The sequence below is a fragment of the Lissotriton helveticus genome, chromosome 8, assembly GCF_964261635.1.
Source record: "Lissotriton helveticus chromosome 8, aLisHel1.1, whole genome shotgun sequence".
NCBI classification, from domain to species: Eukaryota; Metazoa; Chordata; class Amphibia; order Caudata; family Salamandridae; genus Lissotriton; species Lissotriton helveticus.
In genome coordinates, this window is record NC_136069.1 from 312,937,386 (window position 1) to 312,963,048 (window position 25,663).

Sequence of the window (25,663 nt, forward strand, 5' to 3'; positions counted from 1 at the left end):
TGACCACTTCCTGTGGGCAGTAGGCATAACCATTTTCCAGAGTTCCCAAGTTTGCCATCACAAAGATGGCAGACATCTGCATTTCGTATTCACTTCAGATAGTCCACCTTAGGGGTGGAACTAGCCTGAAGGTGAACACGCATCTCTGACTACTAATTTAACCCTGTCCAGGTGGCAAATGACCCTGGACGCGGGGGGGAGGAGAGAGGCTGGAGGTGGGGGGTGTTGGCATCCCTCTCCTATGAGTGTAGCCAGATTTGTATGCCAAAGGTGGTGGGCTCTTTGAAGCCTCTGTCTGGAATGCTATTGTGCAGGTCATCCTGTGGGAGGGGGTGTAAACACACTCTGCCCGAGCAGGCTTTGTTCTGGACCTGCTGCGAGCAAAGGCTCTCCCCCTGGGGGTCAGTTACTCATCTGTGGTGGCAGGCTGGCTGGCTGGCTGGCTGGCTGGGACCAGTCAATCAGCACACTAGTAGTTGGTAGGTTTTCAGGGGGCACTAAGGTGCCCTCTGGGTGAAAGTATTAATACATCCATCACTGGAATCAGTCTGGGTTTATTAAAACCATGTGTTTGATACCAAAAACAATAGGTTTCAGTGAAGCCATTATGTAGCTGGGTAACTCGTTTTTACCAGTCCTCAATAGATACCTTAAGATGGCTTCCCTGTTCTTGTATTGTCAGTAATTGAACTGGCCAGCACACGGGCATATCTTCTCATGCAGATATGTCCACACATGTAATATAATGCACCCTACCTTAGGGCTGTAAGGCCTGTCGTAGTGGGTGACTTACAAATATCACAAGCAGTGTTGGGGGAACATGGCACACAAGTGTGTGCCATGTTAGGTTTTCACTTTTTAGAGCACATTGTCACACAGCCTGCAGTGGCAGTCAGTATGAGTTTGGTACTTGATCCCTTAGAATAGCATAAGTTATGCTGCAGCTCTTTAGGACACTCTTTAGAACCTTTGACCTGGCAGCAGGAACCCAGTGCACTTCAGTCAAAGTTACATCAAATAACAGTCAAAAAGTGCGTGCGTGTGTGTGGGAGGGAGGGAGAGGGGTGGGGAGGGGAGGGGGACTACTGCAACAAAAAAACAGTTTCCTACAATAAGCCAGAGAGAAATACCTTCTAGAGAGAAGGTCACTTCTTCTAGAGAAGCTCCAGGCAGGGACGACAATATTTACACTCCATTTCACACATGTGGATACGCCATCACAGACAGCTCAAGGAAACAAACATGTTCTAACTACTGGGCAGGAATTTTTAAAGCAAGAGAAGACGTATGTTGGACATGAGATTGTGCAGAGGACAAACTATAGTTCATGCACATCACAAAAGTGCCTTTGTATATTGGGGTACTGCAGAGGATTACACCAGTCTCAGAAAACACAGGGAACCTGCAATATAGTCACCAGATGCAAAAGTGAAATCTGGCCCTACTTGGGACCCATGGGCCTTTAAAAACTGTAATGCGGCAACTGTTAGGCTGATATATGGAAATAATAAATCTAAAATAACCAATACATCTTCACATTGACTGCAATGTTACACGGAAAATAATGGCTTTAAATTCTATGACAATAGTGGAATACACGCTTCTCTCTCTAGCAAAGTCTCCCTTTGCTGCAGTCTCATGAAGTATAGAAAGAAATGTACTTCAAGGCAGGCTGCAATTATGGGAGAACCAGGGTGTAACTTAGGACCCTGCGACTTTAAAACATCACATGCTTGGAAGTTTCTATTGCACAAAATCCAGACTGATAATAAAAAAAAATTCACAGGGACCCATAAAATATTTTCCATATTGAGCAGAAATTGCATCATAATGACAGGCTCAAACCACTCTGCATAGTCTTACCATTCTCCATCAGAAGCAACCTAGGCTTGGATGTGTTAAAAACTGTCTGGAGAAGCCAATGATTGTGGCAGTTGTTCTCTCTGAGGTGCAACTTACAACTGACGCTGACTGGAATTGGAACGTTCAGGTTTTTCCTTTATAAACGGAATGTTCATTGAACAATGGGCAAGAGTAAAGCTGCTCCCTGTTGTTTTGGGCAGTCAGAATGATGGCGAAATCCATACATCGCCAGGACCCATAAAACACCTTTCATATTTCACAGGGCCTGTGAAATATGGGTTTTAAACCTCTGCATTTCTTTGCAATATAGACCCTCAAACAAGGTGCATGTGCGGGGGATGTGGGTCTGTTTGTGGAGGGCGGGTGTGTTGAATGCCACCAACCTGGAGGGCATAATGTCATGTCAAGTCAAACACAACAATATTAATAGTAACAGTAATAATGAAGCACAAGGTTTAGGACCGTTATTTGTTTTTAATTCCGTAGTGACCGATGTTGAATAAACCTTCCTTTATTCGTTCGCAGGGTTCAATTGCTACTCGGTACTTCCACAGCTGATGAATTTCTCATCCTACTTTCTGAAACAAAAAAAACTGGGTGGTCCTTTATAAGTTAGCCTAGCCCTACACTTTGCCCATCTTTGTTATTTTCACCGACGTTGTTTTAACTGTAACCCATCTAAAGAGGTTCTGAAACCACTTCATTTATTCAAGCCTTGTATATGGGTTCCTTCTTTCTGTTGGGCTGTTGAAATACACGTTTACCAGTGACTTCCTTAAAATACGCCTTCTGTCTTCCTTCTGTGCTGTTAGAAGCCATGTACTTTACAGCACAGCAATACAGGACTGCATCATGGACATGTTGGTGAGCAATCGTGTTTACACAAGCCCACCCTGTTAAGCTTATGCTAGCTCGGGTGTAATAGACTAAAGGCTGCGTGACCCTCCTCTTCAAGAGGCTGACCTACAAGGTGTGACTCACCAATATTTCAACATGCACCACTTTATTCTTGTGGAGTGCACTCTTCTCTCATGCCACCAAAGGCAAACAAAGTCCCTCAAAACCCGCTGTATCTTATGCAGAAAGGCTGATCTTTGAGGCTTGGGGACCTATTTTGTGGATGAAGAGATGAAAGAAGGCGAGCTCTCCATGGGGGGGAGGGAGGGGGAGGCTGGGGGGGTTGACCTTATTAATTGAAGTGATGATGGAGCTTCAGGCTACTTCAACTAACATTATGGCAAAGCAACTTCCTTGTAGTGTACTGCGGTTAAGATGCAGAACTGATTGGCAGTTTTAGTGTTCATGGCTAAAACTGTACTTAGATACAGTGTGATGTAATTTTCTAGAATCTCTATATGCAAGACTTTGAATACTCGGCGAGTATTCTAAGTCAGATGAGGAACAGCTGTTAATGGCTGCACAACATTGTGTGTGTGTGGCAGCTCTGTATGTAACAAACAAGCATGAAAACTTACCTAAAACAACGTCGCTTGTTCTTCAGTGGTGAAGTGATCACTACACATTGATTGGCGACAAGCTGGAGCTGCTATAGAACCCACGCATTATCCAGAAAGCCACAAGACACAACTGTGATCCAGAAAGTCCAAACGCAAGTTAAGCCACATTTATTCTGTATTTGGGCCTTATGACTAACTGTAGTGGCAAAACCAATTGCCATGTCGGATGCGCATAGTTTTGAAAGCACCTACAGGGCCGACTGCAAGCATGCGCCCGGAAGAGGAGCCCCTTACGTTACACCACTGGACATCCGCCATCTTAACTTTGTAGTCTGTGCATTCCAGCATCATAACCAGTAACAGTGTAAGTGCCCATAACAGCAGAAAAGTTGTGTGCAACGGGTGCAGCCATTTTTAATTGGGAAAGTTTTCAATTCAACGCGCCATTTTCAATTGGGATACTAAGTGCGGATGGGTGACCATTTATCTTGGAAATTTATGCATGTATTTACCTGCTGTCATTTTGAATTGAGTCCAGACAGTGAAACACTATAAAATAAACTTTATTAAAAAACACACACACACACACACACACACACACACACAAGACTACATTTTGATAGTTGTAAGTGGAGCCTTGCAGGTTAATCGACGGCGCCATTTTGAGTTGAGCTCTACCAGACTTTTTTTTAACAGTATCCAAGTAAATCATTATACCAGCAGCAAGTGTACATTAACACACCAGCAGCAAGGGCACATTTCGTTATGGTATCTAGATTTGTATACAGTCTAGATAAGTTTGGAAAATGTACACGTCAAACATATTATTTTTGGATGAAATCTACATGGCTATTTCAAGGCGCTTACCTACATGCACAAGATCAGACATAAGGTGGCCCCAAGTTATCTTCAGACCCTGGTGAAACTGTATTCTCCTACCCGTTCCCTCCGATCCTCCTCCCAAATCCTCTTCTCTGTGCCGAGGGTCAAACTTTCCAGAATGGGTGGCCGTTCCTTTGCCTATCTGGGGCCTAAGTTATGGAACTCTCTTCCCCTGATCATTCGGTCAGAGGATAGTCACACTCGCTTCCGCAAAGCCGTCAAGACCTGGCTCTTTGACCAGTAAGTGCATCTGCCTCTACCTGACTCATTAGCTGTTCAATTTTAGCGCCAGGAAACCCTTAGGGGTAGCTGTCGCGCTCTACAAACCCAAATAATAAATAAATAAAAATAAATAAGTACAGATACAAGGAAGTCATATATTCTTCAAACGTACAGTATTGTATTGAGTGTTAACTACTGATGTTTCAGTAACGCACACACTTATGTGCTGTGTTCCAGCTATGTACTCATCAGAAATACTGTGATACATACACTATCATTTGCGTATCAACTTTACTGTGATACGCACACTATTATATGGCATGTCAACTCCTCATTGCTCAGTGACGCACACATTGCTTACTGCATATTTTACTACAATTTACTCCTCATTCAACATACCGTAAGACGCACACTTTTTGCATTTACATTTCAAATTCAAATTTTCACTATGCAATCAGTTAATCCACCACCACCGTTCCTTGAATCACTTGGGGAACCCCGAGTGGTGTGCAGGAACCAGTTCAATGCTTTCAAAATGTATTTGGGAGCAATAGGAGCTTCAAGATTTCGCCCGAGCAGAAAAATGTTTAACTGTTATATTCCTTAGGCTTTGAAGGGTGTGCCATTTTTAAACATTTACCTGAAGTGGAAGGAGTGGATTAAGAGCAGATGGATAAATACACAGACTGTGTAAAGAAGCTAGAATTGTGTTTCGACATCCAACCTAGCATGGTGGATTTACAACACAAATTCCTTTTGAGGAAACAGGTTGGGGTAAATGTGGACATGTATCGGTCAGCACTTGAAAGACTTGTGGCACATTGCCATTTCGCAAATTTTTTGGACCGGCTGGCCTGTGACCAATTTATAATTCAGTGTAAAAAGAAAACAATGCATCAAAAACTAATGTTTTCAGCTAATCCAACTCAAGACAAAACACTGATCAAAGCTAAAAGTATAGAAATGTCAGATCCCTGTGAAAAACTGGGAGAAAAAAAGGGGGTGGTAAATGTTAAATGGCAGAAAGGGAAAGCCAATGTAAAGGATTCGTTTTTTTTCCAAAGATGTTACAAAACAAGTAAAGAATTTCTTTAAGCAAATGAATATGTGTTTTAGATGTGGAAATGTATCAGATTTCAGGAGTAAGAAACATAGTCTAGGGAAATGACCCATCTTATTGCAATTTCTGCAAATTACATTTCTTGTGACCCATCTTATTGCAATTTCTGCAAATTACATTTCTTGCCGAAGTATGTCAGAGCCAAGTGAAACAGACACGTACGGGTAACAGTGTAGTAGCAAACCTGGGGGGAAAAGGTTATGATGGTCACTTAGAGAAACTTCAGGAAGAAATCCAGGATATGGTTTTATTGGTTAGTTAACCTCTTGGGTGCCCATGACGAGCTGAGCTCGTTATGCAGCACGGTGGCGCTGTGCTGATGACTAGCTGAGCTCGTCATAACTGTTACGGAACGCCCACGCGGGGATAATTCCCCCGCTGTGCTGGGCGTTCCATTGGAACGGGCGTGGTCATGAAGAGCTTGCTCGTCATCAGCACAGCGCCACCGCGCTGCATGATGAGCCAAGCTCGTTATGAGCACCGCGTGTGGCCCCCCCGTTCCACGGGGTAATAAGCCCCGCGGCGATGGGGTTAAGACGCAGTAGGTACAAGCGACTGTCTACCTGTGTGGACCCATATGCGGAAAAGCAGATGGGTGACAGATAAGTAAAACGGTTAGTGGATTCGGGAGCTAGAATAACTATGGTCACACAAGAGTTATTCAATGAGCTTCGGCCGGGTTGAATTTTAGAACCCCGATCATGCTCCAGTATCATATGAAGACAGACATATCGATCTTTCAGGATTTTCTGAAGATTTTTTTTTTTTTTGGAAAAGGACTACTTTTGGAAAAATATATATGGTGGTCAAAGGTTTGAGTATTTTAGGGTGGTTTCACCAAGGTGTTTAAAATGGTCTTGAGGCCTGGCACAAAAGATAGTTGGAGATAGTTGGAGAAAACCTACTCGAAGTGTGGGGGAAATTTCTTTCGATGTTTTCAGATCAACTAGGAACCATTAAAGGGTTCCAATACAAAATCTAAATTAAAGAGGGATCCATACCGGTTAAATACAAACTATGCAGTGTGCCATTCTCCATTGGGGAGGATCTTGAGAAACAGGTGTGTGACAACGGAATCATTGAACCTATTGAATAGTCCACTATGGCTGTCACACCTCATGGTAGCTCGAAAAAGGAATGCGGAGTTTGTGTGGATTTGCGTAGTCTTAATAAGGTTATTTTGATAGATTCAGATATTTTCCTATAATATCTGATCTGCTTGCTGTAGTGACTGGTGCAAAGTGGTTCAATAAGTTAGATCTAGCATCAGCGTACCACCAGGTGGTGCTAGAACCATAGTCCAGACATTACTTCCCATTGGAACATTCCAATATCGCAGGATGTCGTTCGGATTAGCCTCGGTGGCAAACACATTCCAGAGAATAACTTAGCAGGTGATCAGGGACATAAAAGAAGTAATCACGTTTCAGGATGTTGTATTGATATTTGCAGAAACCAAGGGGGAACACACAGCTATTCTTGGCCGTGTGTTAACCATCGTGCAGTAGAAAAGGGAGAAACATGGGGACACATAAGCTAAAGTGCTAATCACAATAAGCAGCATAATCTAATGGGTGTGCGGTATACTACATAGTGCAAGTAAGATCACGGTGAGGCACCTAGAAAATAATGCCCGCTCAGCTTTATGCAGCCCCATGATGGCAGATTTGGTCTGATAGTTTCTGCTGGAAGAGATTCAGTAAGGGAGGACTCCAGGATTCAAAGGGATAGTGATTATAATGATAGGATGTGCCAAAGGTGAGATGTAGGATCTTTAATGGCAGCCATATTTAAGAGGAGGGGGAGGGAGATATATCCTTTTCACAGACTTGACTAAGACATCTCAAGCCAAGTGCAGAGAGCTACAGTAACCGAGAAAGGAGCTTATTTGCTTAGACATGGAAGTTGTGAACTAGTGCCATGCAAGACCTCAGGTAATTGGCTAAAACAGACTCTATATCTCCTTAAAGTTGGCAGCTGCTCAATTTCTTTTAGGACAATAGACTAATGGCTCAGAAAGCCCAATGTTGACTTCGGGACCTTAGAGGTAGATGCTGCGGAAGGGTGATAATTGAGCAAGATGACCAGTCAAAAAATGGGTTGAGATGGGGTTTGTCAGTATGCCGAGCTTGCATTTTAACATATGCTTTCTTGCTTCACTTTCCCCTTTTATTAGTGTTCTTATTCAGTGCATTGGAGTTCTAGTGAGGTAGTGTTTCACACATGTATGTGTTGAGATTTTTTCTTCTAATAAAGAATTGTTGGTGACTGGTGGTATGTTCTTTTTTGAGGTCCTATCCCAGATTTCTTGATTCTGCCCCATTTCCACGTATTTGTGTGGTACAGTCAAACACATACAGAAAGAAAGAGATGTAAGGTTCCCAACTTGGAGAAATACAGCCAGAGCATTTCACACCTTAAGAAAAGAGACTGAAGGCCACTGATCCCCTAAGTTTTAGAAGCACTGAATTATCTTCAGACCTTCAATGCAGTGTTCGCATCTCTGAGTGCCACATATGCTACAGTACAGGCTGGTATTACCAGTAGATAAAAGTTACAGATCAAGACGTGCTTCAGGACAACTAAACTATGCTACTCTTCAATAAGCTGCATCCCTGATCATTTGAGATCCCTAATGGCAATTATAAATATTGGCTGTGAAAACTGAAAGTTTTTTTGCAATGTGCTTGATGCAGTACGAGAAGGGCAACGTTATTCCTACCTCCACCATTTCTTTGGCTATTCCCGACTTATAGAGTCGCTTAAACAGATTCATTAGCAGAGACATACATTACTTGCTTAAAAGGTTTCACTTCCAAATTACTGAACTTTCTACAGACCTCAACAATACCTCAGAATTCTTGGTCACCCTCTGGGTGGAAAATGAAAGACAGACTCATTTGTAACGTGAACAGTTTTTGTAAAGGAAGTGGTAAAAATTGCCACAACAGTTTAAGTTATAAGACTCTAATCTAACTTTTCTACAGAGGGGATTAAAAAAGATACTCCATTATAAGTTCAGTTCTGTGTTAGAAACTTGTAAGCACTACTTTCTAACTGCATGTTCTTCGTTTGCACTTCAAGGTATTCTTTGGGTACATTGGTTTTGCCTGTTGAATATGGTTTCGTACTGTGACCATAACTGGGTTGGTACCATGGTATGTGGCGTTAAATTCCATCAATAAAAAATATTCCACATAAAATAGCATTTTGAATTATTGGCATCAATATTTCTGCTTCAATCAATAGCCACATTCCACTTGAGGTTTGACGCCTCATTTAGGTTTCAATACATTAGTAAAGTGGTGCATTGAGAATGTATTTTAAATAATGACAATCACATGGACAACTATAATTTCCTTTACAACTAAACTATGAAAATCGAGTTCTGCAAGATGTTTCAAAATTAAAATTACCTCTTTGGATGGAGCAGCTTTAGGCGCAAAAATAGTCTTCCAGTACGACCACACAAACATGACAAATGAAAGGTGAAAAATCACGAGGTAGACCACTGCAACCAAATCAAATAAGTATTATTCAGAGAGAGAATCTGAAAACAATCGCACGTACCCACAGAAAAATGTGTAGGAGTAGAACAGACAGGTGTTTTTGTATCAAGTTAAACAATCTATTCACGAGCAAATCATTCTATAGAAAGACTTGCCAATTTGGGATTACATCTCTGTACCAAGAATTCAGCACCTGAATGTTGTTACAAACATCACAATCCATCATGAGTTTGTCAATGAATGTTAAACTAAAAATACTGTTCATCAGATGGTATGTAGCTAGTCATAAAGCAATGTACAGTAAAATACATAGTGATGATTGGACATTTTGAACAGTCAACAAACAGTTTTATTAATAAAGCTCACGTTTGTTTTTATTTTGTATTTATGGTTGAAACATTGGGATCTCCCAAGAGGAAACATAAAAGACTACAAAACACATACCAGCTTACTTAACTTAGGAAAACAAAAGCAAAGCACAAATGTGATCTTTAGAACAGTACATTAAAAGAGAAGTATTCAAAAAACGTTCTTTCCAACAAGCTGGGACCTGCACAAGGAACCATCCTCTTTTTCGTGACAGCACAATATGTCTGATGAACACAGATAGCAAAGGTTCATGCCTGGAGAGCATCATTGAAAAATAACAAAACATAACAGTATACCATCTTCTTAGAGAGTTTACTTACATATTATCCATTTATACCTGTCTGACAGTGAATAGCAAAAGGTACTCAAATGTACAGTACCGGTCTCAGATATTGAAGGAGATTAACTCTGACGTCAACTGTTTTGTTATGGATACTTGCATACCACATTTCTGGCACTGATCTAGCATCTTAGCATGGTGGCAAGTGTAGAATATAGGTACCCACATGGGATTGGTGTCTATGGGAAATGTAATCTGCAGTTTTGGGGTGAGCATCAGTGTCTGAGGAGTCACAGGAGTTACAATAACGGGGATAGCGGCTCAGGTGATGGTTGTGTTTTTTATTTATTTGCAGTGCATGTCAATGCGATGTACATTTTAAGGAACTGTTCATTCAAAGTGCTTAATCGTGGATCTGGCAAAACGCCCAGTATTGTTGTGTTGCTCCGGAGTGTTTACCTGCACCCCTTGAGTGTCACTCAAACACCTCACTGAATTCCCTCTGCCAGGGCCGAGTAGCACTTGTTTTAAAATGTAAGTGCCTATAAATTGAATTTGGTACCCAAGGCCAATTCTGTTAAACATTGCCCAAGAGATAGCTCCGATTAACAATTCATTTAGACATAGCTATGCGTGCATCCCTAGAGATGAAGGAAAGAAATCAAGAGCCTTGACCTTAATGAATGATAATGCATTTACTATATGATGTTAGGTCTCTTAAAGCACAGAGGGTAACAAAGCACTGAGGTGATATGGGCATGGTTGGCTTAACAACTAAGGTAATCTGGACTAAGTACAGGTCCAGACGCAAGGACTTCAGAGTAGGGCAACCATCTGCTCCTCATTTATGGCAGGACCTCACCACTACAAGGAAAAAGACCAATTACACAGTAAAAAGCAGCCCCAATAAACAAGAACAGCCCCAAATGGCACTAGGGCATTGGCACCATTCAGAACATTCTTAATGCTGATGGTGCAGCAAGCAAGTAGTCCAGTGGAACTTTTGCCAAGATCTGAGTTGCCTCTAATCATAATTACCACCCATCTTGCTCACCCTCCACTTGGGGCCTATATGAACCCCTCCCTGCAACAGCTGAGTGCTTCCCATAGAGAAATGTGAGCGAGTCCGCAGACTACAGATTTCCATGTTGTCCAACCACTTCACTTCTTCCTGGTTTACACACTTTTAAGAAATACTAAACAGGAAGATCAGACTCTTTTAGATACAGCAGTACCAAACTAAGACAATGATCCTTATTATTAACAGGCCTGTCTAGGGGGAATGATTTATCATACCTGGTTTACTGTGTGTGGTACACTACATGTAATGAGCTTTCAAATGGAAAACAAGGAACTACATGCAAAATCGTTTGCTACCCCAAGGACCACATTTACCCAGGTTTTAACACATTGCACCCGGAGACCTCCAAATAATATTTCAGTAGGTTTGACCCCCTAGACACGTTTTGGGGAAAATAACAGAGGTGGACTGTTAAACACGCAATTCAGAAATCCGATCTCTGCACAAATTTACGTTTGCTCAAGGATCAGAATTCAATCCCCCCCCCCCCCCGCTCCCACACCGAGCCCTTTGGCAAACATATAATCGGTCCCCTGTCTTTTTAATTTTTTTATGGTCTGCTTGACAGCACAGCTGTTGCCAGACCATTATCTGAGAAGAACTAGTAGAGGTGCTTCAACTCCACCTACATGTTAGGAAACAGCTTACAAAACTGAGACTGTGCAGTGATTTTTTTTTTTTTTTTTAATAGGTCGCACCACTATTCGGCATGTGTCAATATATTTTTCAAAGATTCACAAAAGGAGTAATTCGGATTTGGTGCTACTAGGTACAGACACATCAAACTAACCAATATGCATCGATAACATTGGTGAAACACCTCCGTTCATATAAGAAACTAATGTACCAGAGCACTCAACATAGGTAAATCAATGTTGATGTCGCCATATACAGCATTGTCAAAAAGAACACAAGAATCAGAGAACAGGAGTCATAAATTTGTTGTAAAAACTTGTATTGTAGTCCACGATACAGCGGACACGTGTTTCGTCACACAAGTGACTTCTTCAAGTCTAAATGGTATAAGACTTATCACGGTCCCGTGGGTCAACAGGCCTGGGTATAGAAGATATTCCTGTAAATCACAGCCTGGAGCGGTATGTCATCCCAGATCTTCAAAACGTGTTATAATATTCCACACCATGCAAGTGGTTGAGATATCGAGACGCAACTTTTGGAACGGAGACAAAATATACCATATATTGATCAGCTGAAAGACTATACCACAATGTGGACTATTGTAACACGGAAGATGAGCATTTCATATTTGGTATCCTCTTTAATGGCAATGTTGGATTTTAAATTACAATATTGAAAAATGTCACTTTTAGAAAGATAGTAATTTCCTGCCTTTGCCTTTTGGTGCCTACCACCAGTGTTAGGTCACATGACCAGGTATAACTGGCAGTCAGACTTTGTGAACTCCTTCCAGACAATAGAGGAATTATATGTGCCTGAATAGGCCATCGGCTGGCAGGATGAGGGGGGGGGGGGCGGAGCTGGGCACAGCCCCACTTGCAACTGAATAGGCTGTTCTCTGCCTTCACACAAAGTTCTTCTCACCACTGCATCGCTCATGCAGTCAACTTGGAACCAGGGCAGGGGAGTCAGGAAATTTCAAGCACTTCAAAGGGAAACCTCTAGAAACTTCTAATGACTTCGAGGAATGCACCAGGTGTAAAAATAGGACCCCAATCTCTTCATCTCACTTTCTTGACCTGCAGAAGGATTCTTACAGAACCCTCCGAGGCCAACCCTGCTGTTTGAGCCCTGCTCCTTCACCTAAACCCAGGACTTTCAGAATGACCCAAAGGGCTAGTTTGCCGAGTCCCAGGGACATAACAGGCTTCCGCCATCTTGAACCCACACCTTGATTCAACCCGTGAGTCCTGAACTCCTAAGTGGAGTCCCTTCAGTCCTGGACCCTTTGTTGTGGTGTAAAGGTGCCCAGATAGCCAAAATTCAAAACTTGAGAATAAGAAATCTTTTCGCTAATACTTGGTCTAAAAACCGAGAGAAGACCGAGACCAACATGCTCGCCTATGCCTATCCACCCAAGGTGCATCATCATTTTGCCCAACTTTGAAGCAGCTCCCACTACTTTCATAGCAAATCCTGTTCAGCAGTCCTTCGCCAAAGGGGTATCCAGCCACCTGGAACTCTTGTTGGCCAGTCTCCTGCCGCATCCTGCTGGAGATTTTTTGACTTCCATAAAGGTGACTAAAACAGAATGTAGAAATCTTCACCGCCATTTCTTCCAGAGTCCCCCCCCGATGACGATGCTCCCTCCTCGGATATAGTCTGCAGCCTTGTCTTACTGAACTTTACCTTCTCAGAACGTTTTCACCAGAATTTCTTACATCTCCGAAGGTAAGTGCCGACTGGGTCCAATCCATGTCTTGTACTGATCTGTACTTTATTGCGGTCAGTCATATTTTTTACTTTCCAGTCTTGTGCGACTAGATGTACGCGTTTGGCACTTTGATCTTTTAGGTGCTAGCTTTTACTAAAAACTTTAAAAATTCCTAACTCTGTTTCTACTGATTGGATTTTAGTTGTTTTGATGTCAAATAATGTATTAAAATGTACTCTTTTTCAAAATTTGTGTTTGATTTTTCTTGGTGTTGTGTTTTCACTTTATTACTGTTTGAGTGCTGCATAAATACTTTACACATTGCCTCCAAGTTAAGCCTGACTGCTTTGTATGCCAAGTTACCCATGGTTAAGAACAGATCAATTTAGTGACTTTTTGTGGTTCACCCTGCCTTTGATTGTGGCTGTTGCTTGACCAGGATTCACATCCCAGTCAACCAACCATCCAATTTCTTACAATGATCCTGCACCATCCCCGCGATGAACCACAGGTATCGACATGCTCAAGTTTCAGCAAATTAACACTAAAAAACCACCATGTTCTATCGATTCGATAAGTCTTTATTTCGAATAAAAGATTCATAAAAGACAATGTACAATCATACACAATATGTAAAAAGACAGTCCAGCAATATAATAATATTATACACAGGTTATTCCTAAGAACAATAAAATACTTTACACATATGTATATAAAACAGATGGGACACAAATAACATGCACATATATTGGTACCACTAAGAACCATACAGGGCGCTATATATAGCTAGATAAGGACATTCAGCGTACAGTGATACCCAATTTCTTGGATCGGATCAGCCAGGCCCATCTCAAAAATTTGGCAACACATACTACTACGGTTTCCGATCTAATAACACGAAGTTTAAGGAGTGCATCACGGAAACCACCACTATTCAGGGTCAAGCAGATCGGTCTTAACCACTTGTTTCTTGGTGCACGATAAGCAGGACAACCAAAGAAGAAGTGACCAACACTTTCTTCCTGGTCTGGACACCAGTGGCATTTATTTCCTGTAGACGTGTCCCATTTTGTTGTAAAAGAATTAATGGGCAAAGTGCCGACTCGAAACTGGTGGTATAATTTACGGTCTAATACGCTTGTAATTAGGTCCCAATACTGTTCTAGTGAAGGAACAGCCTTGTACACTAAAAAGGAGCCAGTTATATTAGCGTCCAAGGATTGGTTAACTAGAATAGATTTTCTCCAAGCCCAAAAGAGCGCCTTAAACTCAAGTTTAGATGGAAATGTTGCCCCCCCTGGGTTGGACCAAAGCTCCGGGAGACCCATCAGGTTCAATACATTTTTAACTACCAGAAACCATTGTATTTTATGTGCCCCCCACATGAGTTTTACTTCCTCCAACTCTTGGGTAAACAGACCAAGCTCAGGAGTGGTCCAGAGACGGCGCCAATGTTCTATCGTTACTTGAACCACAATGAACATTTCAAACATTTCTAGAGGCAGACTCCGAAAAAAATCATACAAGTCTTGTACCGGTCACAAACCAACATTTATTTCTATTATAATGAGGTGCTGAGAAGACACCTCCTTGCCAGTCTCTATGCCTGGAACAAGTTTCACTGTGCCAAAGTGTAGGATTCTATGTACCTTTGAAAGAAACTCTGGTTGGGGCCTGGCAAGTTTGAAGGACACAGATTATGGTACACCAATACCTCTTTTTCCATTGGAAAGTCTATAATGTACATCAAAGTATGAAGGTGCCTTTTAACGAAAATAACAGTTTATAGTGCAGCTCGAAGGCAATCAAAATAAGTTAACTCAATAAAATATTAAATTTGTCAGAAGTTAAAGAACAACCTTATGATACATGATACAATGCCATCATATTGAAAATAACAGTAAAAAAAATTCCCTCAATAATTTTTGGAGGTCTCAATTAACATGCTTAGCCATACAAACTTACACCATTAAGCAGAACGACAATTCAGGAAAACATCCTCTGACAATTTGCCATCTACTAGCATTAGATTTTCTTTTGCACGTAGTACCCCATGCAGTCAACAGAAACTAAAAATAAAAGTGTCCTCTCAGCAAATACCACATAGGAAGAGTAATGCTTCACCACTCTTCCTGGTATTACATTTAATACATGTTACCTTAAGGCCTTGCCATTTTTGAGCCACAAACTGTGGGCATAAAAGGAAGAAATGCAGCATAATCTCTTGCAACAAGCCATCACACTTGCAGGTAAAATCAGAAAGAGACCTACTAGTTTAAGTCCTTCAAGGCTGTAAGTATCATAACAAGCATTTGCAATGCAATAGGTCTCGCATTTGCAAAAGTTTGAGCCATTGGCATTGTAAATGACGATGCCTATTTTTCTGTTTTCAAAACCAACACAAATAAAAGGCAATGTCATTAACAATGCCAATAGCTCAATCTCTTGCAAATGCGAGACCTATTGCATTGCAAATGCTTGTGTGTGTTAGGAGGGGCAAGCAATACACTCAACATGGGGGGCAAAGATACTCGGTGGGCTCACGATCCTGTGATTCTGGGCTTTCAGTGACTTTCAACCATGCTGAACAGCAGCTGTGCTGCTAGACAACATGGCTAAAAGAGATTCACATTGACTAGGCCTTGCCAATAGCTCAGGCTTTGCTGAGATCTATCAGCTTTGCACATGCTGGTTAACTTTGTGGACTCTCCACACGTCCATGATATTGAATATATCCATGATGTTACATAATGATGCTGAGGCTCACAAAGCAGGGAGGACAAGTGTTACCTTTGTGTCTAATGAGGGGACCAGTGTCCCATTAGTCTTCTCCCCAATAGTATATTCAAAGCATTATCTTTTTAGACACTGCTATAATGCCATCAATTATTTCTGATTCATTGGTGGAATCATACACATTAATGGGCATGACAGTGTCTTGTGACAATCCCATGATGAATTCCTGTCTGCTGTTTGGGTCTAAATAAAACATTTTTAAGCTTTAAGAAAACTAATCATCATGACATACTGCTGCTTCTCTCGGATATGTTCTAAAGGAGGCAAAATCCCCATACTGTCGCCAACCAGAGGTGAAAGTTGGGGTTTACCTGCGGTCTAAACATGTCTCATGCTAGAAGTCCATCTCAATTCCATGTCTTTGTAAGTAAGCCACTACCAGGTGGGACTTCTTTGGGTCATTAAACCCCCTAACATTCCACAATGGTAGTTTGAGGGGCGTTTCAAATCATGTCCAATCATGTGGTAGTATTGATGATACACTGTACATTGGGCTGGTGTTTATCGGCTGCACTTGTGAGAAATGGCATTGCGTTATACAGTTTAACATTAACTCCATAATACAACAGGTATCCTACCCAGCCACGCTGCATCCTCCAACTGTCATTCCACATTCCCATCTAAAAGTGGAAAATGTTAACGGAACAAACATTCCAGGCGATAAAACATATATAGGTGTGTGTCACCAAGCCTCCGACCCATAATCTGCAATTTACAATCTTTTGTATTGCTTTAGACTAGTGACATCAGCTTGTTCACATTATATAGCTTACATAGATTAAGTAATCTTCCCGAAATGACAACTATCTCGACTGTAAGATAGGATCCACCAATTCCAGTCATGAAATCTGGGGTTAGGGCAAGAATATTTGCTTTTTGTTTCCAAGTTGTCTTTTTCTCTAGCCAGTCTTGTCTACCCTGTGTCCCAGCCCCTGTAGTGTCGAAACTGGTGATCACTGGGCGACAAGATGACCTCCGGGCCAGGGACCTATGAGCCTGATCTCTTACCAACATATCTGAGAACTGGATACTAACAAAAGAGTTCATGAACAGTGTTTTCCTGATCGCCTCAGGGACATGGCCGAAATGCAGACCTTGACAGCCGCTCTGTTGCCGCAAACACCCCCCGATCATCAGAATACTTCCATAACACACTGCATCCCTGATGGAATATTTTAGCTGGGACATGGCCGAAATGCAGATCTTGACAGCCGCTCTGCTGCCGCAAACAATACCCCAATTGTGTGTGGGTGGGTGTTTGCGTGCGCACTTACTGCATGCAGCTGGCTTGCGTGGACAAAAGGGGGATAGGAGATGTACACATGCGTGGCTGTACGTGCCCGTACACCTGCTCAAACCGCCAAAAGCTCTGCGCGTGCCCATCTTCTGTCCCACTTCCGAGGCAAGTCCACAACAATAAGCGTCGCTGGCGACAGCGCTTCGTGCTGCGTACACCAGGCTCGGCCTAAAAAGCAAAGCCTCCGAACTGAGCATTATAAACCATATCCTCACAGATATGAGTGACATAATGCAAAGTATACTTCTCGATCATATCCTAACTTCACCATTTGATATTTTCGCCCCATGATGATGGAGAATGTCTTTCTGGGGCAAATAAGTGTTTGCTTATCTCAGTAGATGGTCTGTTAATTGTTTTTGCCAATTTGTTGCTCCCAAATGGCAACGTACAAATCTTCAAATTAAGAGTCAAGTAGTAACAGACACCATGCTTTGGATGCACCTGCCAAATTTGCTTCATACTATATAAAGCCTCATTGGTTACAAGAAAATATTGATAAAATATTGCGTTGATCAAGAATAGCCATTAGAAAAATATGTGCATTTAATTTTAGGTATTTAGTTTACAATATTATTGTCATTCACAACTTTGTATATGTTTGATTATACAGTTTGTTATTTCTATGCTGAGTGCCGCCTAGAAGGCAGTTTTTTTTTCTTTCTACACGTCTGCGTAAAAGACATAATAAACCAGGTGTCATTTTTTTTATTTTTAGGTAAGCACATAGAACTCAAATCCCAATCAAGGAGATAGTACAGAATATATTGAAATTACAGAAGGCAGTTCCATATTGCAAGCAAAAGGATCTTGGCCAAGAGTATTTAAAAAAAAAACCTACAAGATTAGACAACAACCTGGGGCCGTATTAAGCATGGCCATTGTTTGCGGCGGGTACACTTTTTAACAGGTGCGCCCGGTGCAAACAATGACAATGCGCCCTATTACTATGTATGCGCAGCCCGTAGAGCAGCCGCGAACTCACACTGCCCCCAGGGCAGCGCTTTCATGTGAAAAAAAAGAGCGACTGCTGGCAGTCACTCCGTGTTTTCACAGTGCCTGGCGGCAACCCGCCTGCCCTTTTATGGAACCAATCTTTTATTAATTCGATCCAAGGTGATAACACAGCATTATGCCTACAACCAAAGGCGGCAGCGGCGCCTGCACTTTTAAAGGAGATTAAAGATCCCCATGCAGGCGCGTGCAGTCAGTGACTGCACCCGCCTGCAAGGGGATGTCTTGGGGGTCCACAGGACCCGCTCTCTCCCCTCCAGAAGACTGCTCTTAGGGGGCGCACTCAAAATGGGCCACCTAGTAGGTGGCGCTATGAGTGCGCCAGAGAGCTTCTTTGCCTCTGCACCTGCTTCTGTAATATGGCGCAGGAGCACAGGCAAAGGAATTCCCTCATTTGCACAGGGCACACCCCAATGCAAATGAGGGAACACCCCCCGAAGATAGCGCTGGTGCTTTAAGTGCGCCAGCGCTATCGGTATTATTGAAGAGGACGCACAAGTGTCTGTGCCCCCTTCTGTAATTCCAAAGTGCCCCAGGGGTGCAGTAGGGTTCCCTGCCTTATCTGCAGCAAAGCTCGAAGAAATTTGTTCTTTGCTAATATATTTTTTTGACAAGTACGTTGACTGGAGGTAGCCACAACTTACTTTGCCAGATACCAGCACACTAGAAACCAAATGGGCCGCCAAAGCGTATATTGAATTATAAGATGCCGCCAGCTGTTCTGATCAGGGCCAAATAACTTTTTTTCAATTTGTGTTTTTCAGCAGCTCAAGGCAAAAAACTTGATGCCCAGATGAACAAAGAAAAACAGCTTCAGTTTTGCACATCAACCCATGAATGTACTGTTAGCTCCCATAATTCTCTCTTCAAATGTTTAATTAGCCCAGCAAGTCTGGTACTAAAACGATACCGGAGGATAACTCCTTCTCCGGATACCCAATATGCGCAGGGTGATAATCTTAAACCAAAATGATCTTGTCAGAAATAAGACAGGCCTTATTTCTACAAATGATAAAATGGAACATGGTCCAGAATTTGGCATTAATAGAATTTAAGTGTTTTACTGTAATTGCAAAAATGTACCAAATCCCCTCATGGTGTATACCTTAAGAAAGAGGATTCTCTTCAAAACAAGTTTTAGCTGTGTTGCTGTACTTGAATTTACCGTAATTGGAAGTATGAACAAACTTTGAAATAATGGAGTATCCATCTTGGACAAAGGCGTTAAAGAAAACCTCCAGTTTCTTAACTAATACAAACGCACCATTGGGGTTAGATGCGGAGATAGAGACAGCGGGCAATCTTTTGATATTTTCTTATTACTCCTAAATGAGGTGTCCCAAACTGATTCTTGCAGGGAGTACATGAGAGAAGATCTACCCACTATACACAAAAAAGATAAACGAATTGCACATCTGCTTTTGGCTGCAAAACAAGATTATTAGGATGTTGGTGAATAAGTGGATAGCAAAGTAGATACACTGTTTCAGAGGATATGTCTCTGTGGATGGAGAAGTTAGCCCATAGCATCCACAAGAAGGATACAATATTCGTAAATGTTTGGTTCCAGTTGCAAGGTGCATTACTAAGAATAATCAAGAACTGCTGTGCCCAAAGACACTGAGAACTCTGCACATCAGAAAGGGATACAGCGAAGTGTGATGTTCACAGAAAAGCGAAGAAACGTTGCCTTGAAAGGTAGAAGAGACAATATATAGACAATTTGACTGCTGCTAAACTGTGGACTGCCAGTGGGAAGTGAACTTATCTGAAGCAGGGCAAATAGAGTTGGAAACCCTGGTAATTCTAGCCATTATGTTTGATAAGTCATTTCGCAATGTGTACCATTCCTTGCTGAATGCCTTTTAAGTGGTCAACATGCTATACGTTTTCTTTTATACATTCAATAAAAAACAAATGTAAATGATGCTTGAATACTGCAGCTTTTAAATTATCCCAAGTCATATTATCGGCTTCCTTTTCAGGTCTTGTAATACAGCTTTAGCTGTTTAGGAGACCTAATTTTACCAGTAATTAAATAATTTTAAAAGTACAGGAAAGCGGTAGCATAGAGAGAGAGAGAGAGAGAGAGATGCCATTGGTTGGATGGGCTTTCCATCAAGGCCATGGAATTTTGTAAATCATTACATGGTCTCATGCTTATTCCCATTGGCAAAGGTGCACAAATAGTCATTTTGTGTGACTGCAGAAGCAACTTTAAGTAAAGCATGCAACCCAGTCGTTGGGAGTGTATTTTTCTATGTATATATTAATTTGATAACATTTAACTGTCAGTTCATTGCCTTTTATTTATGAAGTGTGCCCTAAATGTTTTTAAGGCAGGCCAAAGCTATTCACTAAATCACCCTTACAAGATCATTTGTTTTGCTTTACTGTCTTGAGAACATGTTGTTGGATTCACAGCTTTTTTGTTCACAAAGTATAGATGTGCCCACATATACGCTTTAAATCAGCATCACCAAACATACTGCCCACTGTCAAAAGTATCTACCATGGAATACTTTGTTATTTATGGCATTCAAGTCCATCCCTTGTAATACAGATGTCATCCTCTGACTCCTTTTTAAAACCTCCTCTGAAGACCTGGCTTAAACTCCGTGAGGTCAACAGTTTATTGGAATTTTAGTGTCAGGATCCATTTGTGGATCCATACAAAGTTTTAGCAATACGCGGTTCTCCAGGAGGTTTAATTAGAGCCTGGCACTAGTGATGTCTTTGCCCACAAACACCCAATTATTAATCAGTTAATATGAGTCACCTCATAGTACAGTGAATATCTGCCAGCCTCAATCCACCTTCTTAGGGCTAACGGAGATTGCAATATACTATTAATTACCATTATTGAAGAAAGCAACGGCCATCCTAAACCATTCAAGATCTTGCCTTGAGGGAGTCGAGGCTCCTACCCAAACTCAAAAATGGTAATAAATAGCATATTAGCATATGCCTATCTATTGAGAGGTGTATTCATATTACCTTGATATGTTCCCCATATTCTTACATATACAATTTTTATTTACATTTTAAAAAATAAAAATAAATAAAAGGCATTGTCATTTACAATGCCAATAGCTCAAACTCGAGTAAATTGCGAGACCTATTGCATTGCAAATGCTTGTTTCATTGTGGAAGCCCACTTAAGGATACCAAATCGCATCTAAAACACTAAAAAAGTGGGGATATGTTTAAGTCACAGCATCTCTGCTCAAAATTCGAGATGTGAACATTCCGGTACATGAAATGGTTGCTTGACCATCTGAGATTAGAACTGGGCAGGGCCCATCTTTTGTAGCCAGTAACAGGAACATTTGTAGATTTTTCCCAGTTCACACAAAGGCCAAATACATCTCTGTACACCTGAGAAGTCTGTATTAGTTTTGCTAGGGTGCTCTCAGGCTGGTCGTCTGCAAGCAGGGATATTCACTTCTTGCTTTCGCCTAATCATCTGAAACCTCAAATCTGCGCATTTTGCCTAATCCATTATGCAAGATGTACAATTACTGGGGCAAAAAAAAGAGAGCGGAGAGTGCCACGTTAGTTAGGAAAGAAAGGGGAGTTTACCCTTGTGTGCTTGTAACAACAAAGTCAAAAGTCTCCCAAAATACGGTTCACCTTGTACTTTTTTGTTCCCTGTACAAAGATCCAAGAAGTAGATTTATTAGACCAATTCTGTTAACTTTTGGATCTCGTTATTATAAAGAGGGATACGAACATTTACTCTCATTATCAACCCCAGCAATATGTCATGCTGTGCTTAGTTTTATTAGAGTAGCACTCGGTATCAGAAACAGATATTGATTATTGTTACGGATTGTCGTTTCCTACAATTCAATTTATTTTATTATGTTTTGGCTCTCGACGAGGGCCACATAAAATTCACAATACAAATTACATACCGAAGGAAAAATTCAATCAACACACACGAAACTAATTGCATCCATTGACAAATAGACAAGAGAAAGCAATGTCAGATCTCTCCTAAACACCTTAATAAATAGCTAAAAAACCTTTAAAAAAATTAAAAATGTGGAAGCAAAACATTTCATTTGGAGGACAGTATAGAAACTGTAGAAAAATATTCACATTAGAAATACCTAGTCGGAGACATATTGGTTTTAACCATTTAAGCCGCCATAGGCGGAGTGCAGGGCAAACAACAAGACATGCATACGATCCTGAATACTCAAGTTACAAAAATTGCACTTAGGGGAGGTTCCATACCATTTGGATAAAAGTAGATTTAGGGGCAGTAAATCATATCGTAAAAGAAACCATAATCTGCGAACACCATGTGGCATATTCCATGTGGCATAGGGTTGGGCCAACTTCATAGAATAAGAATTAAGGAGGAGGTCACAACCCCCTTTTTCTTGTATTGTATTCTTATCTGTTTGAAAACATAGTTCCCACGATGCCTGTTTTAGCAGGAGTTTTAGCTGTGTCGGTGAGTGAAGGAACAAAACACTTTCATCTAACTTTAAAAGTGACACAGCTCTTATAAAGTTCCTTACTATTCGAGAGAACTCTTTAAAGTTGCCCAACAATTCATTTTTAAGGAGGGCTCTCATCGACCCCGATTCGGCTCTAACCAAGCAAACCACCCATCTTACCAGGGCACATAGTCCCTGAACCCAGCTGCTCCTAAGACCGAAATCGAGCCTACATGCGGCCAAAGAACACGCGGTGTTGAGGGTAGATAGGGATCTTAAGAGTTTCCCTTCAATTTTGTGACAAAAATCCCAGTGCTTCAGCTCTATGAGTTCTATGCCATATAATATCGTAGCAGGAATCTTTGCCCTATACACCTCAAGTAAACGGGCGAAGTGTCTTTTTCCAGTGGCAAGATAGAGGGAATTTAAACCTTTGCCATGAGCGAGGGCTTTACATGAACTATGCTCGATATGGGGCCTCTCACTCAAATTGGCCGCAATTATTTTACCCAAAAATGTATAGGATTTAACAACCTCTAATTTCTGGCCACCAATAAACCATCCAAAGTTTTCAGAACGGCACTTCTTTTTCCCGGCAATACACATAATTTTACTTTTAGATGTATTATTCTTCAAAAAATGGGAATCAGCAAAAGCATGTAGAGCTTGCAGCCGATTAGCGAGACCTTTGGGGGGTTAAGTCTAAAACAAGAATATCATCGGCATACATCAAACAAGAAATAGGGGTCCCCCCTACCACCGGAGCTATACCCACACAAGCTGTCAAGGAAGCAGGAAGGTCTACAGTGTATAAGGAGAACAATAATGGAACCAAAAGACAGCCTTGTTTAAGGCCGTTCAAAGATGGGATTCTGTGCGAAAGTCCCCTTTCGCCCCCTTGGAGAACACTACACCAAGTTTCCGTATGGAGAGCACGTAGAAGATCCAATAAATAAGGTGGTAAACCAAGGGCTGCTAAATTTCTCCACAGCGTTCGACGATAACTTTATCGAACGCCGTGGAGAAATCGAATAAAGCAGCGAACACCACCCCCCCTCTCACATGTGTATATTTATCAGAAATCACATGTAGGGTGGTGAGATTGTCTAATGTACCGTGCCCCCTACGGAATCCAGTTTGTTCAAATGGTAAAATATTATTCTCCTCGATCCAATTGTCAAGTAAAATTAGGATACATTTAGCGAAGACCTTTCCGATTGAGTCGAGGAGAGCAATCAGACGGTAGTTCATGGGGCTATCCCTAGCTCCCTTCTTAAAAATAGGGACCAATATACTTCCCCTCCAGGAGGCAGGGACCATTTTAGTATCAAAGCAGGATTTAAACAATGGGTAAAGAATCTTACTCCATAGTGAGGGTTCCTGCTTCAGAACCGTCATAGGGAGTTCGTCAGGTCCCATTGCGCCGGAGGAGCGCATGTTCTTTATGGCCATTTCTATTGTTTTCTCTGTAGGATAATTAATCGGACCCTCAGATGTTAGGTCAGGGTCACTATCTGCCGCCGATGTATCGTTCCCTGCATACAGCTTCCGGATGTAAGAGGACCATACTTCTTCAGAAATAGGGATGGGGAGAGGGCTCGTTCTAGTACCACATCCCTTCCCAACTATGGACCAAAATTCTCTGGCTTTGCCATGCGCAACTGCTTCCCGCAAGTTTATCCATACTGAGTCTTCCTTCTCCTTTTTTAGTTTCGCTTTTAATCTAGTTCTCCTTCTTTTTAACCTAGATATTTCTTTAGCTAGTTCACCTGATCTACCTAAAAATTGCTCTCGCACTAATTTATTTATTTCCTTATTCAGGATGCGCAATGCACTAAGAAAAAATACCTTTTTCCTAGAACAACTAACCTTTTTTACATCTAAAATGATCTTCCTCATAAATTTTTCAAAGTTAACAATTTCGGAACCATGCCAGTCGTTTAATTCTAATATAGTTTTGCATAGAGTATCATGCACACCTATAATGGCAGTTGGGTTCCAAAAACATCTACTCGAAGATCCATGGAAAGTAACATCATTGTTATTGAAGGACCAAGACTCAGTGGGCGGGGGTTTTAAGGAAAGAGTTATAATGATTATGCTGTGATCACTCAAGGATGTAGGGGCTATCGTGAGATCCTGGATACATGGGAAAATGTCATAATCTGAGATCACATAGTCGAGAATTGAGGCACTAAAAGGGGACCTATGAGTGAATTTCGCGGGCACATCAGAGGGAAATCTCCCATTTAAAATGAGCCCCTCAACTGCCGATAATTCTTCCAGCAGAATCTTCCCTCTTTTATTTGTTATTATTGTGTCTGGAAAGAGGGATTGTGGAATAAAATAAGCCTCTTCTTTGGGTTTATTTCTAAATAGATTTAAACTAGCATTAGAAATTTTACAGTTCAAATCTCCAACTAGGATAACTTCGGGTGGAGAATAAACATTTTTGATCTGTCCGATATACTGAAATACGTGCTTCAATAAAATATTAAAACGCTCTTCTGGAGGAATGTACACATTAATGATTACGACAGCAGACTTATTTAGAGAGCTGGGGAGATTTGCTATTGTTATAGCTTGAAAGAGATTACTTGGGTCAATATAATGCGAGAATCTCCAGTGCAGTTTGTTAGATAACAAGCAAGCGATTCCCCCTTTGGCATGACCTTTCTTGGATGGGGCAGCCGGCGCTTCCAACACATAGTAATCCTTCCCTACATAAATATTATCAGTACACCATGTTTCTTGGATGCAAATCACATTTGCTCCCAGCGAGAATAAGAACTCTAGTTTCTCTGGACTACTATGTATCCCAGCGGCATTCCAGGAAATAATTTTCAAATGATTGTTAAAGATGATGTAATAATTTGGAATTTTCTGTGCTCTTAGTTGATAGGGCACTATGCAGCCAATTCCACCGATGATTATCCTCTGATGGCAAAGAGTTCTGGATTAGTGGAGGA

General features: G+C 41.4%; 1 protein-coding gene across 1 annotated transcript in view; it reads right to left on the reverse strand.

Moving 5' to 3' along the window:
• The window catches only part of ZDHHC20 (zDHHC palmitoyltransferase 20), a 195,384-nt gene that overhangs the window by 77,136 nt on the left and 92,585 nt on the right, over window positions 1-25,663 (reverse strand). The window contains exon 3 of the mRNA XM_078657089.1: window positions 8,961-9,055. Coding sequence (XP_078513215.1) covers window positions 8,961-9,055 — 95 coding nt within the window. The remainder of the gene's footprint in view (window positions 1-8,960; window positions 9,056-25,663) is intronic.